Consider the following 20662-nt stretch of genomic DNA (forward strand, 5'->3'; position numbering starts at 1 on the left):
GTTCCAAAAGAAGCACCGGGGTATAGCCCCCCGTCTCTGGACTATTGCTACAATGATCTAGTAAAAGAGAAGGAAAGCCCCTTGGTAGTTGTGAATGAAGGAATGTTAGGGTGCTAAATCCAAGCATTGGCTTTGAATGAGCTGAAAGAGGAAGAGACAGCAAAAAAAACCAACCCCCAAAACCTTGAATTATCATACATTTATAAAATATAGTTTCACATCTTTATTCATAAGATTTGATTTTTAATACAGCTTGAAATAAATAGCTATATAAAAATAACTCTTTTACATTCAAGTTCACTACCGCAGATTTGCACAGCCATACATACAGAGTGCAATGTTTACAGGAAATTTCTAGTTCAATTACTAATTAAATTCAAATACTCCAGATAGAGAGAAGTTATCCCTGGGTAGCAAAATAAAAGAAACAGATATGCTCAGTTTATTTTTCCATTCTAAAACCTCAACATGGTTAAAATAAGATGCACAAAGCTCTTCCATCATTTGGTAAGCGAATGCTGGCTTGGATGGAGAGGCACGCTGGACCCACATCAACTTGTGTGTAAATCATATGAGGATGGACAAGCCCTGCCACAGCCTCCTCCCAGTTCTCCCGCATAGTACAATGTCGTTCCTACTGTCTTTCTGTCCAGTCGATGAGCATGAATCAGAATTAGTACTGCTTAATCAACAAGGCCCATTCTTTTCACTGTGGTGTAGAATGCTAGGGGCCCCGTTGGTCCTCCAGCAGGGCCGGATTTAAGAGTTTGGCAGGATTGGAGAGTATGAGATGAGAGACCTAGAGATGGAAAGTGGAGGAAGTCCCTCTCTATCCCCATCACCCCCAAAGTGCCGGACTGCCATAGCATCATCACACCTTTGCAGTGGATTGCTAGAGCAGGCTCCTCCTTAACCACAGTTGCACTCCTCTTCAGCCCAGCTTTTTAATGCCCTAGGCCATTACCTACATAGCCTGTGCCAAAACTGCGGGCCGCTCCTCCAGAAAACCTGATTCCTTGCAGGTTTCGATGCTTTTTATGGGAACAAACATTAAACATAATCCTGAGACTTTGAGATCACAAAGGCACTCTTGCTCTGAAGGAGGAACCTAAGCAGTTTGGAAAGCTCATATTTAGATAAGCAGTATGTCTGATCCTTAAAGGGCACTACAACCCGCAGACTCCACTCACATGTTTAAAACAACTAGGATACAGCAGAGAGACAGTGTTTAATAAAATCTGTTCTACACTTTGGAGGCAATGGGCGAAGAAGCCACTGGAATATGCCATCATTCAACAAGATCAGCTTTGATTTTAGCTAGCGGTCTTTTAACATAAAACCTGAGAACCTACAGTGTTGATTCACATTTTTAGAAGATCTATTTTCCCTTTCTAAAAGGGAAAAGCCCTGATTTCAAGTTGTATCATTATACACAAAGGTCTCACTTGAGGCAGTAATATGAATCTTTTCCTGATTATACATGAATTAGTCTCTAATACAGGACTCGCCAGCCACCGGCAGCAGTGGCCTATAATTAGAGGATCAAATAAATCAGTCTTTGGCATTCAGAGAAACTCTGAGCTCCGGCACTCGTGAAACACTATGTTTTCACAGCACAGGGACAACATTGCAAGGCACACGGTTGGCGTACAGAAGAGGGAAACCTGTACTGACATCCAATGGCAAGAATCAGCAGGTCTGAGGTGCCGAAGGCCCTTTGGTTGCTGCCCCTCAGTGCACCCAGTCCTTGGGATGCCGCAGGACTTCCAGGATCTCTGCTTCCCTGGAATTTCTGGCGGGTGTGTGCATGTACTCCCATCTGAGAGGTGACAAAATAATTACAAGAATAAAAACCATTTGTTTGTAGTGGTAGAAGGTGAACTTATCTACAAATGCATGACTGTTGTGAGATGCCCAAACCGGACACTAAATACCCTGTGCCGAGGGGAATACTATCGCTATAAGTCAAGAATACGTTTTGTTTGGTTTTTTTTACTTGTTTAATAAAAAGATAGGGCAGCAGAAGTCACAAATTCTGAGAAGTTACTGCTCCCATGTTCCCAAAGGTCTGTCTGAAAAAAACCCCAAACGTTCTATTTTGTTTAAAATCAAGGCAGAAGAATCTAATTATCTCCGTTAGCACACTGGATTGTAGCGTGTACCATTATCATTGTGTTTTCTGCTTAAAGGAAACATGAAATCTTACTGTTTGGCGTTACAGCTAAAGAGGGCACCAGAAATTCTTTCTGCCAGTTCGTTAAAAGGAATCAGAGCCTGCAAAGCCTCCTGTTTGACGGGTACAGATTTCATTGCCAGAGATGAAACACTGCTACAGCGTGCATTTTCTATCTGACTGAAAAATATCTGAATTCAAACTTCAGGGCTGCAGCACGGCAGGGCGCGTGTGTGGCGAGACATGAGGGGAGAACGTCAGCAGCCGCCGCAGGGGTGCCCCTAACCCATGACAACACATTATCGACATTATAAATTTAATTTTATTTTGCATTTATTTTTATGGAGCTTGGCTCTAACCTGTGCCTTTCTGCTAGGGCAGAGTCTTTCCCACATCGTGGGACTGTTTGCTTTCACTAATTTTAAATCGAGCTTTTGTGAGCCAGGGCGGCAGCCTTCTGCCCTTTGCTTGCCATGCAATGATTTTTTCAATGCAGGGCCAACACCCTGTCACTGCCTACAGCCCCTTTCCTGTGCCACCGCAATGCCTGCGAAGGCTTCCTTACACGACACACTGACCCCGCCGTAAACATTTTTTTATAGTCGAGCCCACAGCTTACGAAGAACGCACTGAAAAGCTGCCCCGCAGTCACAGCGACCCGTCATGCCTGGTGTTTATTTGGCACTGCAAAATTCTGCAAAGTCGATATTCAAAGGCTTTATGTGGGTATCTGGATAACGAAGGGCATCACCGGAGGCATTCCTGGGGGGGGGGAGGGGGAGCAGGGCTAAACGTTAGCAGTGAATACCTATATGGAGTGGTCTGCAGCAGAAGGTATGCGCACAAGTCTGGTAGGAAAACCAAATAAACCTGCGCACATAACTTTATCCGGATATATTCAGCAGCAGACTTATCCGAGGAAGTCCTGCTGAACGTGCAGGAAAAGTTACATGCGCAACTTTATTCAGATAATTTAACCGCTCATGGGCTGTCTGAACATTGATCTCCTTTACATTTCGTGCAGGGAACCCTCTCTCTCTCTAATAAATACACTAATGCAGTGAATTACAGGTGGGCAACAGGAGCTCTCTCTCTAGTGCAGTCAAGAAAGCTGTTCCTTTCCAGTGCCAGTTCACAAATTCAAAGCATGAGATTCCCTGGTTGAAGAATTGAACTGTAACACTGCAAGGAGTGTGAGGCTTGATCAGCAGGATCAGAGATTATGAAGCCTGGTATCCCATGGCTCCAGTATTTCCCCAGCTCCACAAGCAGCTCCGATCCAAGATGTGTCACATGCATAAACTAGTTCCAAATCCTCCGACGTTTACTTGTTTCAGACTTGTGCTACAGTGGGGACATTTTGAACAAAATTGCCCTGCAGTTGACTTGGCTAGAACATTTGTACACTACTAGGGTTACAATTCCTTTACAAAGATAAGATCTTTGTTTCTGGCAGGCAGAGATGATTTCTTACCTGGCAGTCAGCGGCAGTGACATGAGAATGCTCTCAATCCGGGAGCCTGGGGTTGCAAGGCCAAACTTGGTGCCTCTGTCATACACCAGGTTGAATTCCACGTACCTGGGAAGAGGAGGAGAGAAGTAATACAGCAGAATGCATTGTGGAATTTTGTCTTCCTGGTTGGCGGCAGTGTGGTGGTCCAACCATTCCTCGTGTGACCTTGAGCAAGCCACATGGCTCTCCTCTCCGGCAGCAGATGGGCATTTTATACTCGCCCAAGGTACAAATAAGAATAAAACTCTACTTAATGGTGCTAACTCATCCTTTACCAGGATGGCGCCAATGAAACACACAATTCTGTAACTTGACCACCATGTAAGTGCTTTACAGTTTGGATTACTTTTCAGGGGACGCTCACCTGAATCCCTTTCAGGCCACCGTGATGGACGTGTGTCAGGACACACATGGGAATGTGACAGGGCATCACTCAGGTCCCTCCCCTTCTCCCCACATGTGAACGGGTCCATGGTGACAAGGGCATGTCAGAGTCCCCACTCACCTGCCTCTCCGCAGCTGCTGCCACAGCTTCTCCTCGGGCGTGAATGGATCACTGCGATGCTTCTCTACGATGGGGAGGTAGCAGGGCACGACTGCCTGGGCACAGCTCTGCACGAACTGGAACACCTCCTCTTTGGAAGGCGCGTCCAGGTCGTCGAAGAATATGCCGCCTACCCCTCGGCGCTCTCCGCGGTGCTGTATGAAGAAGTAGTCATCGCACCTGCACGGCAAGAGGACACTGCAATCAGTCATACAATCCCCCTCCCCCAAGGAAGAAATGCTCTCTCCTGCGGCGGCCGAGTTTATAGGAATCAGGTAAATAAAACGGCTCACGGGTTAGAGAAAAGGGCTAACTCCTGATGCAACATGCTAATGATATGCTAATTCATCAGGAATTTTTTGGAAAGCATACTAACCCCAAAATGTGCACACATTAATATGCTTAGGGCACATAAAACATGGTCGATGTGCAGAAAACACTGATCTGTGTACATAACACAGCTGTGCGCCCAAACCTCAGGACCAGGACCACAGTGGGACACAGCAGCACAGATTAACACTGGCCCCAGCAATGCAAGTTCACTTTAGTCCACCCTCTGACCCAGGAGTTGTGTCTTCAGCATTAAGAAACCTCGTGTTTAGCCTTCAGAGCTTTAATGCATTTCCCTGCATTGGAGAGTAATAGCTAATGCCTTCATTACCATGGGATTTGTATGGACGGAGAAGGCTTGGGGGTAACCTGCACGGAGCACAGTTACTACCATAAGCAAACTGCTGGCCAGACTGAATGGACCATTTCGTTTTTATTGGAGAAATTACTTCCCTGATAATTTTGTTTTCCTTAGTGTAGACAGATGGGTTATGCTTCCCTGCCAGCAGATGGAGTCAGGTTGCAAAGCTGAAGTCACAGAACATATAGCCCTGTAGTAACCTCAGCTCCCCAGTATTCTCTTCAAAAAGTCACTGTGGACATACGGTACCAGCGAGAAGACCTGACTAAAAATATAATAAAGGATAACCATAAGTGTTCTGAACCAGCCGTAAACACTGAACTTCAGTAAGACTATAGGTACCCTAACCTAGGGACTAGATGAACCCTTACCCATGATCTCTTGGATTCGAGGCCTACTCCACAGGAGGACCTGTGGCGCAGATCTTGGGCAGCCAAGGGCAGGATTCTGAGTTCATCTGTCTACACTAAGGAAAATGAAATTATCAGGTAATTAATTTCTCCATTTCCTAGCGTGTAGCCAGATGGACTCAGGACCAATGGGATGTATAAAAGCTACTTCCGATCAAGACGGGAGGCTGCCCGCGGTCCGGTCAACACTGCCCGTGCAAAGGCTGCGTCCTCTCGGGCCTGCACGTTCAGGCAATACAACCTGGAGAAGGTGTCCATGTCGCCGCTCGGCAGATATCAACGACAGACAGCAGTCTAGCTTCCACCCATGAGACTGCCTGAGCCCTAGTGGAATGAGCTCTCATCTGAGAAGGTAATGGCTTTCCAGGCTCCACATAGGCTCCTGTGACCACCTCCTTAATCCACTGTGCTATGGTAGCTCACAAAGCTGGTTTACCCTGTTTCCTTCCGCCGTAAAGTATAAACAGGCAGTCCATGTTTCAGACCAGTTCTAAGACTTCTAGATACCGCACTAAAAGTCTCTTGACATCCAAATGACGGAGGAGACGATATTCCTCTGCGCCCTTGAGTTTATCTAGGGATGGCAATGAAATGGACTGATTCAAATGAAACTCTGAGACTACTTTGGACAAGAAGGATGGGACAGTATGTAGCTGTAATGCCCCTGGAGTCATCTGGAGGAAGCTCCTTGCACGACAATGCCTGCAGTTCCGAGATGCCATGTGCCGAGCATAGAGCCACCAGGAACACCATCTTCAAGATCAATAAGCGCAAGGAAAGACTCTGCAGCGGTGGAAGTGAAGGACCTGCTACGAATTCCAGTACTAAACTGAGATTCCACAAGGGGACCGGTAACCGTAAGGGAGGTCGAAGGTGCTTCACTCCCTTCAGAAAACGGGCCATGTCAGGGTGGGCAGAAAGGGAGGCCCCATTCACCTTACCCTTGAAACAGGAGAGAGCTGCTACTTGCACCTTCAAGGAGTTAAGGGGCAAATCTTTATTCAAACCGTCCTGCAAAAATTCCAGAAAAAGTGGGACTTTGACCGCCTCAGGGTTGATACCGCATTCCTCGCACCAGGTTTCAAATACCCTCCAAACCTGCACGTACACTAGGGATGTGGAGAACTTCTGAGTGCAGAGTAAGGTGACAATTACTGCCGCAGATTATCCTTGCTTCATCAGGAAAGCCTGCTCAAGGGCCAGACCGTAAGACAGAATTGAGTCAGATCCTCGTGAAGGACTGGTCAATGCTGTAACAGGTTCCTGAGCGGTGGGAGATGCAGGGGATTCTCCACCAGGAGTCTCCGCATGTCCGCATACCACGTACGCCTGGGCCAATCCGGATCTACCAGTAGGATCATTTCCCTGTGGCGTTCAATTCTGCGAATGACCCTGCCCAAGGAGGGAAGGCATATTGCAACTATTTTCCATCCAGATATGGACAAGAGTGTTGATTGTCAAGGAGCACAGATCTCTTCTATGACTGAAGAATTGAGGAACCGTCACACTGTGGGATGCAGCCAGCAGGTGGACTGTCAGGAGGCCCCAACAATCTACTATCGGTTGAAACGCTCTGGCCGACAATTCCCACTCTCCTGAATCCAGACTCCCTGATTAGAAAGTCTGCTCTGACAATGTCTTCCTGCAATGTGGGAGGCTGAGATCTTCTGTAGATGTACTTCCGCCCACTCTATTAGGAGGTCTATCTCCTGTGACACTTGTTGGCTCTTAGTTCCTTCCTGGCAGTTGATATAGCTACCATCATCGCATTGTTCAACATCACGTGGACCACCTGGCTGAACTGTAAACACGCCAATCTGACTGCTCGGGCCTCCAGGTGATTGTTTGTTCCAGAGGACCTCTTTTTCTGTCCACCGTCCCTGGGCTGTCAAGTTCCTGACAGCGAGGTCCCCAGCACGGATCCTCGCATCTGTCGTGAGAACCAGCCAGTCTGGGGAGGACAGGGACAAACTCCTGTTCAGATGAGCTCCCTGTAACCACCACTGGAGGTGACAGCAGACTCCCATTGGTGGGTGGAGATGAACCGAATATCCTTGAGACAGTGGGTGATAGCAGAGAGTGTTGAAGAGGACACATGTGCACCCTCGCCTACGGCACTACTTCCAGGGTTGTGGCCATCAACCCAAGAACTCTGAGATAGCTCCACACCATTGGGCATACTGTGTTCACCAGGTGATGCACCTGGGTTCATCAACTTCCATGTGAATGGAAGAAAGATTTTGCCCTGCCTGGTGTCGAACTGGACTCCCAGATACTCCAAGGTCTGGGAATGCTTGAGGCTGCTCTTGGTGAGGTTTACTACCCAGCCGAGTTCCTGTAACAGAGAGATCACCCTGCTGGTTACCAGGAGGCTCTCTTCCACAGACTTGACCCAGATCAGCCAATTGTCCAAATATGGGTGCAACAGGATCCCTTCTTTTCTTAACACAGCTGCCACAACCACCATGATCTTGGAGAAGGTTCTGGGGGCGGTGGCTAAGCCAAAGGGTAACACCCGAAACGGATAATGACAACCCAGCACCGCAAAGCGTAGGAAACGGTGTTCCTGCCAGATTGGAATATGTATGTAGGCCTCAGACAGATCCAGGGAGGTTAGGAACGCTCCCGGTTGTACGGCCATTATTACATAGCATAAGGTTTCCATGCGAAAATGAGTTACTCACAAGTGACGGTTGACGCTCTTGAGGTCCAGAATGGGGCGAAAGGAACCTTCCTTCTTGGGTATGACAAAATAAATGGAATAACGCCCATATTTTCTTGGGGCGTAGGTACTGGGACTACCGCCCTCATCCTGATGAGTCTTAGAAGTGTAATCTCCACTGCCTGCTTCTTGTGCTGGGAGTGGCAGGAGATATCATGGATACGTCCCGAGGAGTGTCTGTGGAATTCCAGTGCATATCCTTCCCAAATGACTTCCAGTACCCATTTGTCCAAGTAATCTCAATCCACCCTTGGTGAAAGAGAGATAGGTGACCCCCTATCTCCTCGTCCCGAAGGTGGGTTGGTAAATTTTCATTGTGGGTTTCGGAATGAGATTGAACCCGAACCTGCCCCTCTCCTGGGCTGTTGGGTTCGAAAGGACTGGGACCTCCCAAGGGTCGAGACGTCTGAAATGTCGAATTCCTGTAGGGGTGAAAATGCTGAGAACCCCTGGAACGACCCTTCATAGGCGAGGGGCGCTGTGGCTGCTTCCTCTTATCTTCTGGTAACCGGGGAACTGGAAACTCGCCCCATTTACTGGCCAACTTTTCCAACTCGCTCCCGAATAGGAGTGATCATTTAAAGGGCATCTTTGTAAGATTAGCTTTGGAGGTTGCATCTGCTGACCAATTCCAGAGCCATAGCTGTCGTCTGGCCGCCACCACTGAGACCACACCTCTGGTCGAAGTACAGACTAAATCAGAGCCTGCATTTGCTAAAAAGGCGGCAGCAGGTTCCATAACCACTCTAGAATTCACCTTGGAGTCATCAATTTCCTGATAGAGAAGTAGACACGAACAAGCCTCCAGAGCACAACAAGAAGCGATCTGTAAGGTCATTGCTACAGCATCAAAGGCTTGTTTAAGGATAGACTCAATCCGTCTAACATGCTCATCTTTAAAGCTGCTCCTCCTTCCACTGGGATAGTTGTTCATTTAGAGACGGCACAGACCAGTGCATCCACTTTAGGAAAATGTAAACGTTCCCTTACCGCTGGGTCCAGAGAGTAGAGAGCTTCCAATGCCCTGCCCCCTTCTAAAACTTGCTTCTGGGGCATCCCATTCCAGATCAATCAACTCCTGGATGGCATCCATCACTGGAAAGTAGCAAGAGGCTTTCCGCAGGGAAACCAGAATGGGATTCTTCTTTGGTTCTGTCATAGAATCCACCTCAGGGACTCCCAGCATCTTCAGGGTCCAGGAGACTGGGGCTGGCAATTCGTCTCTCTATGGAAATACCTAACATGGACCGATATGGTTCTATCCAAGGGGGAATTTCTCCATCTTCCAAGGAATCTATATCCTCCTCTTTGTCTGTGCCGTCTGGGTCCCAGCCAGGGATATCATTGGTAAGGTGAGTCATACCACGGTATGATTGGTAGGAACAGGAGAGGGAGGGTCCACTGGCTGAGGTTCCATCTGGACTGGGGCAAGAGAGGAAGCAGACTGCACCTGCACAAAAGCTTGTAGTCCCTGGAAAAACTCTATCCAGGAAAAGGCAGCCGGGTCCATGCCTAATCCTGGAGCTACTGGGGTGGGACCAGTTGAATTTCCCTCTCCAATAGATGAACCTGTCAAGGGGATAATAAGGTCCAGCATATTTCCAGTTAACAGGCAAACAGAAGCAAGACAATATGAATCAATTTTGCTAGATGCAATTTCTGATCTTTTTTATCACTAGAAAGGTTTCCGGCAAGATTCAACTCCAAATATTGTGCTTTTTTCAACTCTGCCATTCAAAAGATTTTGCACAACAGAAAGTATCTCCACCATAGCTTATTTCTGTGGACTAAAACTGAATTATACCGATTTAAAAAAAAAAAAAAAGTACAACATTTTCTAAAAACAAGCCCCTGACGCAGCCGCTGTGTGAAACTCGGCCAGAGTTAGGCTCTGTTTGAATATACGTGCCAATAAATATCTTCCAGCTAAGGCGACTGGTCTGTCTTGCTTCTGTTTGCCTTCTGGCTTCGACAGACCGTCTTCCGGTCTGCTTTGTGGGACCGTACTTCCAGTTAGGGCAGTGGCCAACCCATCATCCAAATGGGAGGAGCCTGGCTTAGCAAAGTCCGAGGAGGTCAATTCCACTTGGGCTTCCTCGCAGGGCTGACATAAGTTGGGAGTCCAGGTCAGACTGAGAGTCTATAATATGGCAAGCGTTGCAGAGAGCAAGGCGCTTAATTTTCTTGGTTGGTGGTGCCATTGGCGATGGCACCTGTGCGTCCTATTGGCTCGCACTTAAAAATTTATGCACACAGATTTCGAACGCCTAGGTGGGATGCAGCAAGGTGCATGCACAGCCCGTGCGCCCGACTTTTCCTGTGTTCTGCACTTATAGAAACATAGAAACATGGAAATGACGGCAGAAGAAGACCAAATGGCCCATCCAGTCTGCCCAGCAAGCTTCCCTCATTTCTTCTCTCATACTTATCTGTTTCTCTTAGCTCTTGGTTCTAATTCCCTTCCACCCCCACCATTAATGTAGAGAGCGGTGATGGAGCTGCATCCAAGTGAAATATCTAGCTTGAGTAGTTAGAGGTAGTAGGGGTAGTAACCGCCGCAATAAGCAAGCTACACCCATGCTTATTTGTTTTTACCCAGATTATGTTATACAGCCCTTATTGGTTGTTTATCTTCTCCCCTGCCGTTGAAGCAGAGAGCTATGCTGGATATGCATCGAAAGTGAAGTATCAGGCACATTTGGTTTGGGGTAGTAACCGCCGTAACAAGCCAGCTACTCCCCGCTTTGTGAGTGTGAATCCTTTTTTCTTCTCCCCTGCCGTTTAAGCAGAGAGCTCTGCTGGATGTGTGAAGTAACAGTTTTTCTTTTCCCCTGCTGTTGAAGCAGAGAACTATGCTGGATATGCATTGAAGTGAAGTATAAGAATGGAGTGATCAAGCTAGTTGAAAGGCATCAGGAATAGAGGAAGGTGGAGGTAGTAATTTGGATATTTGGTTTGGGGTAGTAACCGCCGTAACAAGCCAGCTACTCCCGTCTTTGTGAGTGCAAATCCTTTTTTCCACATTTCCTCTTGCTGTTGAAGCTTAGAGTGATGTTGGAGTCACAGTAACCATGTGTATGTTTATTGAATAAGGGTATTGTCTCCAGGCAGTAGCCATCATTCTGGCGAGTCACCCACTCTTCATTGGTGGCCTCTTGACTTTATGGATCCACAGTGTTTATCCCACGCCCCTTTGTGTTTATCCCACGCCCCTTTGTGTTTATCCCACGCCCCTTAGTAAGTGGTGCGCGAGACGTTATGCGCGCAGTATGTACGTAGAGCCAACGCACTGGGCATACTGACGTTCTATTTATTTATTTAGCATTTTTTATATACTATGGAGGGCAATTATATATTCTATGGAGGGCAATACGGCATACACTAAGATGCGAGCAAGATGGCGCTGTCACAGCCTACCATGCGGTGTGCCGACCAAGCTTAAAGCGGGGCCTAGCCCACCAGGGGGCCACTCAACCCACTCAGAGGCCCACTTCCCCTTACCCCCAATGGGATCGGGAATGACGTCGGTACGGCACACTGAGCAAGGAGACTGGAGGAAGTCTTAACAAAACCCCTCCAAATGTCTCTGAATCGAGAGGTAAATCTTTTTTTTTTTTTTAACTTACCTATGCTCAGCGCTTACCGGCTGAGTACAGATACGGTCTCCAGCTGCAGGGGGAAGGGGCTTTGGCCATCACCGCCGTGCTCGGCTTCCTGACCCCGCTGCCTTTCAGCTGCTTAAGCAGCAAAGTCCACACCAGGAACCGGCTACAGGACCAAGGCACACCCATGAGGGATCTTGGAAATCGCCTCAGGAATTCTCAAGTGGGGGAGGGACCTTTAGGTATCACCACAGGAGAGCGAGGCTCAATTTTCCTTCAATTTAGAAAGTAGCATTTCTCCTTCCAAAAAGTACAACAATCCCTACAGGGAGAGGTACCTCCACCATCTGCTGGAGACGAAGAATACTGGAGGGCCATACATACTGTGACGTCAGCTTTGCAACCTAACCTCGTCTCCATCTGCTGGCAGGGGAGCAGAACCCAATGGTCCTGAGTCCATCTGGCCTCACGCTAGGAAACTGCTGTTACTGTGCACGCACATTTCAATGTGCCAGACTCCTTGTTAAATTGTGCAGCCAAAGAATGTGCACCCAGCCTAGTGCACCTCATTACTTCAGGGCTGGAGGGAGAAACCCCCACATTCTGCTTCGACTTTTCTTTGTTAAACGACTGAGGTTCAGTCATTTAATTCTCCTCTCGTTAGCTCGGAACACCTCCCGCCTAAACAACTAAGTAAAAGTGTTTGAAGTTCCAAGAGAAAGCACCGGAAACAGATCTCAGAGGAAATGAAGCCAGGCATGCGCTCTGCTCATTAACTAAAACTGGCTCTCTTTCCCGTTACTGGGTCCCCTACCACCCTCAAAAATTAAAAAAAAAAACAAGGGGGGAGTATTTTGCCATACTAAACTATTCTTGAAAATGCTCTGCCGTAGAGCTGTGGGGAGGAACATGACCTTAGCGGGGGAGCTTCTGCTGGAGATCACCTCAGAATATCAGCTCTGCATCGCCTAGCTGCAGAGAGGGAACGTCTCCAAAGCTCTGCATATCTCACTGCTCCCAAGCTTTTCTCTTTAGTTTTGATAGTGCAGAGATGCTGAACGGAGCTCTCTCCCCCTCTATACCATCAGAATCGTCAGGGAGTCTGTAGAAGAGGGAATAGCAACCACTTGGAGAGGTCAATAGGACAGGACATTAATCAGATCTCTAATGCCTCCTAAGGAGGCCTCCGCATACCAGAAACTAGAACAACAAGAGATGGAAAGTAAGGAGAAAAGGGACAAACTCTCTGTGACCAGGAGAATGTGCAGCAGGGCGAGGAAGGCAGCCGACAGGTACTCCTGTGCTGAGCTATGATGCCGGCTCCTAAACTGGAGCAGAGGAGGCATTGGCCAAATATCCAGAGCTCCCAGCCAGTGCTTTCACATTTGATGAGAATGGAAGAATCAAAATGGAGGATTTCCACTGATGAACGCCCCTCCCCCCAGCAGCCGCTTTACAGAAAGCCTGGCATGTGATTAATGCAGGTATCCAAGGCGCATACCCGTTTTTGGAGGGAGATGGAGACACTAACACTGCTAAATCCTGAAATCAGGCCGTTTCTACAGGAGAAACTTCAGCAGACTCTATGAACTGGGTTTGGACTTAAGTGCGAGAGTGAGATTAGCATCCCACAATATCCACAACAGCCTCCGCAGCACATTACCATGTGGGGATGCTGAATCAGTACTGCTTGGAGTGAAAAACGGCCTTCCCTGCAGCACCCCATGCTCTGTCGAGTCTTCCAGCCCTGCTCAGCACCACAGCTCCCACGACATCCAAGCAAGCTCTCCATTCTTTCACAGGCCACTCCCAACCCATCCACAGAAGAGGAACTTTATAACTGGCATCTACCACAGGGAACCCCTGAACAAAACATCTTAAGCAGCTATGGAGCCCGGATAGTGTGCTTACAGACAGAGCAGCCTGCAAACTCCCTGTGTGTCAAGACAGAAGAAGGGTGTTCCCCTAGATAACAGCAAGAAAGGAGCCCTCTCTGCTCCTGGGCTACCACCTACCGTCCATTTTATCTCTTACACTCAGACACAAGACCAAAGTGAGCAGCCTGGCTTATCTTCCTGAAAAGGTTATCCTTCTCCTTTCAGGATAGGGTGGCCACCACCAGATAAACCACTTAACCCAGAGCAGTAAGAAAATGCACTATTCAGGTCTCCCTAGTCCCCCGGACAGACAGCGTCAACTATTCTCTTAAAATCAACAGCTATAAGCTGTAATTACGTACAAGGAATGGAAATTATAACCATTACCCATCACAAGCCCTTCTCCGCGGTGGGGGGGGGGGAGGGGGAGAGAGGCTGTGGCTGGGAGAAGGGAGAGGGGAAACCTTCCAATCTAGACTTAAAGCAGAGCTGCGGAAGATGTAGGAAGAAAATCCAGCTGCTCTGCAAAAGTAAACCCTCCCCATGACACATGCCTTTCGTGGGGAACCTCCCACCTCCGGTGCTCCCTACTCCTCCTCGCCAGTGCATGAGCCCAAGCACTCAGTTCTTATCTGATCAGAACCAGGCCCAGCCTCTCCACACGGCAGACACCCAAGCCACAGCTGCAGAGCTGCTTCCATGCCCCGAGAGGATAAAACATACATCCAAAAAAAAAATGGCAAGCTTGATAAGTTGACAGCTTGGTTTCTGTGTGCAGACACTGCAATTGGCACTTCAAACGTATAATTTGAACGTCTGCTGCACCGAACTCTGCTCCGTTATTGCCTTCTCACCTGTAGGAAGAAAACCGAACTTACTAGTGAAGTGAATCCTGTTTTAAGTCTGCAGGGCAGTGCGGGGGTCTGGAACGGAACATTTCCTGCTGGTCAGCTCCGAGATGCCCAGCTAGGCCACGTCAGGGGGCAGCACGGAGCAGATTACTAAGGAGCGGCCATCACTCCAGCCCCTGAAAATCCTAAGGAAGTAATTTATTTCTAACTTAAGAAAGTAAGATGTGCCACGCTGGCTCAGATCGATGGCTAATCCGGGTGACCAGGAAATACCTGGCAGGTCCTAAAGGGGGGAATGCTCAGTCCAGTTCTGGCCCTGTCCCTCCCTCTGCTTCACCTTCACCGGCCTGGCTCTACTAGGTAACACTTTCCCATCGGTGTCACTCTGGAGCTCCCACTCCAGAGGCGGCCGCGCGTCTGACTCCTCAAAACGCTTCGGCTGCAACATGCTGCAAGGCCCGGCCCGGCTTTGTAGAACCAGGCTGTGCGCTCTCATTTCCCCAAATGCAAGGGAAGATGTCCACGTACCACTTCTTGAACTTGGGGTACAGCTCGGGGCCGTGCTTATCGCAGGCCTCCTTTAAGGTGTTGTGGAAATGGACAGCATCGTCCTCGTTCAGGTAGGTCGGCGTAAGGTCCGTGCCACCCCCAAACCACCACCTCCGGCTGCCTGCACAAAGCAAAAAGGATAAATGGTAAGAACTGCTTTGTCCCCCGAGGACAACAAAACACTTTACAGGCCACTTATAAAAATCCCTCATCGGCCCCAGCATCTCAGAAACATCCCTGCCTAATTCTGAGCTTGTAGGAGAGAACATGCTACATAGGGTGCTTAAACTGCACAGGCTTGTACCTGCCTGGATTTCACCCGAGTCACGGCCCTCACGTTAAAGGTGGCTTCAAGAGAAGACCTCTGTCAACAGGACTGCTGGGCCACTAAACAGGACAGACAGGCAAGCACCGAGCAAAGAAAGCCAAGATATGGATACATTACTGCTCTTAAAGGGGCTTTGCTCTAGGTGAAAAGAAGGCCCAGGAAATGACTGAATTTCATTTCTGAGAGCTGTTTATAGACACAAAAACGTGCTGACAAGTCATTCGCCCCAGTGGTGGCTGCAAAAGTGTTTCCAAAGTGTTTGGCTGCATCCTCATAGTCTCTTTACTTACCATCTGCTTCCTCTATTTCAAAGTATCTGTAGTTGAAGTGGATTGTGGGGACGTGGGGGTTCTTGGGATGGATGACGGAGCTCACGCCCATCGCGCAAAAAGGCAATTTACCTGGCCAGCACAAAGAAAAGGGAGAGGAATCTCAGCGGCCTTGCAATTTCAATTGAACCCTCAACATCTGTGAGAAGTGCTGTGTAAAAATTAGCAAGAAAGAGACAAAGCAAAGCGAAAATTATGGCTGAAAATCTAAGCCGGCCCCCTGTGTGCCACACCTAATGGGCAACTGGAAAGCCGAGACCCACACGCTGTTCTGCCATCCGGATCCCAAGTGAACTGAGGTGCATTCCCCCCATCTTCTGCAGCCTCCACAAATCCTCAGACTTAAGCCTACCGGCGTGTCTAAGAAGTGGAAACCTTCTGCCGTGACGGTCATCCTCATCGCAGCAGAGCACTCGGAGGGGCTCCCCGGGCCTAGCGAGGAGAGCACAGCGCTCCTCACTATCGCCGCCAGCCATTTCTGGGAAAGCTGCATGCGGCCAAGGCTAAAAATCCCAGGAAAATGGATGCGCCTTCCTGTTTTCAAAGCAAGAACTGTTTTACCGGTCATAAGCTCGTCTTCAAGACCGGTTACAGGTCCCATGCAAAGGACTCGATGCACTAAAACAGCGGCTGCCATAGACTCAAAACAGGAGAGACCCCCCTTCAAACAGCTTCCCAGAGCCTTATGAAATAAAACCAGAATTGTGCTTTCATTTCATAAACTGTGACTTTAAGAAAGAAACGGAAGACCCGGGCAATTCAGCACCAGTCCTGGTGAAGCCTAGAAAGCTGCGTGGGAGCTCCCTTCCCTTCCATGACCGCAGAGCAGCGTCTGTGAAAGTCTGTGAATGCCGTTCATTACCGTCCTTGATGTTGAGACCTTTGCCCCGGCTGTTCATCTGCTCTATGGCTCGCTCAGAAAGGTGACCGTGCACCACGGAGATATTCACTCCTGCTTTCTCGAAGACGTTCCCATCCTGAAGCACACAGCTAATGCCACCGCCGCCTTGAAAACCAACAACAAACACATTTTAAAAGCAAATCATAAAAAGCAAAAGACATTCTCCTCAGGAAGGCTCTGAAATTGGCTACATTCTTCTGCAGGCTGCAGCGGCTATTTATAGAACTGCTGGACATACACAAATAATAATAAGAGAGAGTCCCTGCTGCATAGAACTTACAGTCTAGACAGGACAATTAAGAGACTTGGGGAATTTCAATCATTATAGAACTTGGGTAAAACTAACAAGGCTGTGATCCTGAGACTCAAGGATTAAGACTTAAAAGCAGCCTCAAAAAGGGAGGGGATTTAGGCTGGGTTTGAATAAGCAGATACCCCAAACACTCAACCGAGTGTATATTTGTTACCAAATATAATAATCTGTATGGAAACGTGAGACTGGGCAGAGAAACCCTCAGCATAAGGCTGAACTGAATGGGCACCTGCCTTTTCTTCAGTTCATGTACTCTGCTGCGAGCAGAGAGGGGCCCAATGTTCATTTCAAAAGACAGTTTCATTCCTAACCCCATAAGCACAACTCTTTCTGGCAGCGAAAGTGGAGCGAGGCTGCAGAAACTTTCTAACAGACAGCTAGTTCCCCATTTTAGCTTCCTCTACCAGTTCAACGTGTGTCTGCTTTCTGCCCTGATGGCTGCCAGTTGAAAGTGATCAACAATTTGCTCATTATTTATTAAGAATAAGATTTATATCTCGCCCCCTCCAACAGGATTGCTCAAGGCAGTTACAGTTCTACATTCATAAAATGTTATACAAAATACAAACACATTATAAGAACAGTGAAATCAGTTTTTGTCTTTCATTTTTCATACTTTAGAAGTGCTTGTGGCAAGGTTTTTGGGATACGGAATTCAGGCCTAGAACCCTCAACCCCAGGCAAACTCAGGGACCAATGTACTAAAAGGGTTTCTCTTATGGAGAAAATGCTTAACACACAGGCCCCACATAAAGGATACACAACCCAAACAGCCACAAAAGGTACACACATTATAATAGTATAAAATGAACACATATGTTCTATGCAATTTAACATAAAAAGTTTAAATAATTACACAATTCCACTTTCTCTCTGCTAATACCTCAGTCCCCTCCTCTTCCAACCCCCTTTCCCCCATACACCCCACCATTATAATATAATCTATGATTCACTTTTGTTCAAGCAGTGTCATCTTTTCCTTTGATCTACTCATCTTATTTTGATCTGAAAGTACAAATCCTGAAAGCTTGTCAAATGCAGTAAGATAGTCCACACACATATATCTACAGATATCCATATCTCTATAGAAAGATAGATAGATATTGTAAATTGACGTTTAATTTCTGTGCAAATACCAATATACCAGATATATGTTTTTTCTATCATTATATGCATAAATGTCTCCCTCCAGAGCAGATCATGCCGATTTACGATCAACCCTTATCGATCCGGAAACTCCAAATCCTGTCCTCTCTGATTCTCACCTTCACTTCTCTCCCACCGGTCCACGGTGAAGGCTGCGCCACCATCGGCAGCTGCCAGCGCCTGGCAAACCTGCGCCTGGGTGCCCAGGATGAGTAGCTCCATGCGGGTCCTCATGCTGCCGCGACTCTGCTCCAGCTCGGGCAGCGGGCTCACCGGCGGGGCCATGAAGCCCTGGCACCGCAACGCCAGCTCCTCCGACTCCGGGAGCCGGCGTGCAGCCTCCGCCTGCTGCAGGTGGCTCAGCCCAGCGGCCAGCAGCGCTGCCCCAGCGGCTGCCCAGAGGGAAGCCTTTCCCCGCAGCCTCTGCTGCCGTCCCTCGCCCTGCGAACCCCCAGCTGCACAGATCCCGCGCAGGGGCCGGGCTCCAGGTACCGCAGGCAGAAGGCAGGAGATGGAAGGCGAGAGCCTCTGAGCAAACCGGCTGCAGCCTCTCCGCAGCCCGGACACCAGAAGCAAGGACATGGCAGCAACAGCAAGGGGACCAGCAACAACCAGGGACCGGGATCACAGACAAACTGATATCATACACAGACACACACACCTAGAGCAGCGATCACAGACAACCAATAATCATAAACAGACACAACTAGGGACAAGAATCACGCACACACAACTAGACACAGGTATCATACACAGGCGCACACACACACACCTAGAACAGCGATCACAGACAATCAATAATCATAAACAGACAACTAGGAACAAGAATCACAATCAGGCATCATACACTGGCTCACACAGCGATCAGAGACAACCAATAATCATAAACAAGAACAAGGCTCACGCAACCACACACACGAATACCCAGACCCAACAGCAAGTGACAGACAGACGCACGCCTAGTAATATCCACGGGCAATAATGACCAGAAGCCAGCAACACGCGCGCACTACCAGTAACCAGACTCAGATACCGCACCACACGCATTGCTCGTACAAGGAACCCACGCTGTCACCACCCTGGCTCCCGAGCGCAGGCGCATGCCAATGACGTCAGAGACTGGCGACCACCCCCCCCCCCTCTCTGTGAAGGAGGCAGTCTGTCCCCAGGCATTCTGGGACTCGTAGTTAAGCAGTCTGGCCTATGCCTTGCTGCATCGTTGTCAAGGAAGAACCGAAGAACTACGTCTCCCAGGAAAGGGTCTCCTTGGCGAAACAGCGCTGCCGGAATTCCTGGAGGGGCCGCCTCAGGAGCGGTTCGTGGAGGCGTTTCCTGGTTTCTGTTCTGTAAATGACGGGGGTGGGGGGTGACTGCTTACAGAGCCGAACACAGACACCGCAGTGTGAGCAAAGCTGGGACAGCTGCACCCAGTCTGTTCAGTCATCACCGCAGCAGAGCTGGTGTTACACAAGAATTCTTGAGAACATAAGACTTGCCATAGTGGGGCAGGCCAAATGTCCACGAAGCCCAAGATCTTGTTTCCAACAGTGGCCAATCCAGGCCACAAGTACCTGACAGGATCCCAAGGGGTAGATAGATTCCATGCGGCTTATCCAAAGAATAAACAGTAGATATCTGCATCTCCATTTTAATAATGGTTTACGGATTTTTCCTCCAGGAACTTGTCCAGATCTCTTTTTAAACCCACCTACACTAACAGCTTTCACCACATCCTCTAGCAACAAATTCCAGAGCTTAATTATGGGTTGAGTAAAAAATATTTTTCTCTCTTATTCGTTTTAAATGGATTACCTAGTAACTTCATTGTGTGTCCCCTGATCTTTGTACTTTTTACTTGTTCTGATTGATTTGATCTGTATCAAGAAATTTGGTATAGAAAAGCCTTAAATAAATTATTTTATTGACTATCATATCTCTCCTCAGCTGTCTCTTCTCCAGGCTGGAGTCCTAACTTCTTTAGCCTTTCCTCATAGGGGAATTGTTCCACCCCCTTTAACATCTTGTGTGCCCTTCTCTGAAACTTTTCTAATTCTGCTTTATCTTTTCTGAGATTTGTTGACCAGAACTGCACACAATATTCAAGATGAGGTTACACTATGGAGCGATACAGAGGCATTATGATATTGTTTTATTCGCCATTCGTTTCCTAATAATTCTTAGCATTTATTTGCTTTCTTGGCTGCTGCTTTACACTGAGCAGAAGATTTCAACATATCAAAGATGAGGCATAGATCATTTGCCTGAATGGTGACTCCTAATGTGGAACCTTTCACTGTGTAGCTATAATTTGGGTTACTCTTACATTTCATTTGGGCACATTATATTTCATTGTTATTTGCATGCCCAGTCTCCCAGTTTTGCAAACTCCACTTGCAATTTCTCACAATCCTCTTGCGCTTTAACAACTTTGAATAATTTTGTTTTTGGCAAATTTGATCAGCAGACTGGGTCCCATTTCCAGGTAATTTATAAATAAATTAAAAGTAGCAGTCCTAGAACAAATCCCTGGGGCACTCCACTATTCACCTTTCTCCATTGGGAAAATTTACCATTTAGCCCGACTCTGTTTTCTTTTAACCAACTATATTAACTGACTCACTTTTATCCACATTTTTATTTACGCTCTCAAAACAAAATAGCAGATTGGTGAGGCAAGACTTCCCTTGGTTAAATCCATGTTGGCTTTGTCCCA

At 47.9% G+C, this 20662-nt stretch overlaps 1 protein-coding gene across 1 annotated transcript; it reads right to left on the bottom strand.

Moving 5' to 3' along the window:
* Positions 1-208: 208 nt before the first annotated feature.
* Positions 209-19068, bottom strand: CPOX (coproporphyrinogen oxidase). The gene is made up of 7 exons (XM_029578838.1): positions 18069-19068; positions 16452-16595; positions 15551-15661; positions 14912-15053; positions 4192-4410; positions 3648-3752; positions 209-1819 (listed from the first exon to the last, which is right to left on the bottom strand). The coding sequence occupies exons 1-7, from the start codon at positions 18529-18531 to the stop codon at positions 1732-1734; spliced, it is 1272 nt and encodes a 423-aa protein (XP_029434698.1). The 5' UTR covers positions 18532-19068; the 3' UTR covers positions 209-1731.
* Between the last annotated feature and the right edge of the window lie 1594 nt (positions 19069-20662).

This window comes from Rhinatrema bivittatum, chromosome 15 (assembly GCF_901001135.1).
Source record: "Rhinatrema bivittatum chromosome 15, aRhiBiv1.1, whole genome shotgun sequence".
NCBI lineage: Eukaryota > Metazoa > Chordata > Amphibia > Gymnophiona > Rhinatrematidae > Rhinatrema > Rhinatrema bivittatum.

What these genes read in the sequence shown, in the direction of transcription:
- CPOX (XM_029578838.1), bottom strand. Translation starts at nt 18,531, where the DNA reads ATGTCCTTGCTTCTGGTGTCCGGGCTGCGGAGAGGCTGCAGCCGGTTT. An exon ending in AGGTCTCAACATCAAGGACG is followed by an intron (nt 15,662 to 16,451) that starts GTAATGAACGGC and finishes TGTGCTGGCCAG; the next exon opens with GTAAATTGCCTTTTTGCGCG. An exon ending in TACCCCAAGTTCAAGAAGTG is followed by an intron (nt 4,411 to 14,911) that starts GTACGTGGACAT and finishes CTTGCCGTGCAG; the next exon opens with GTGCGATGACTACTTCTTCA.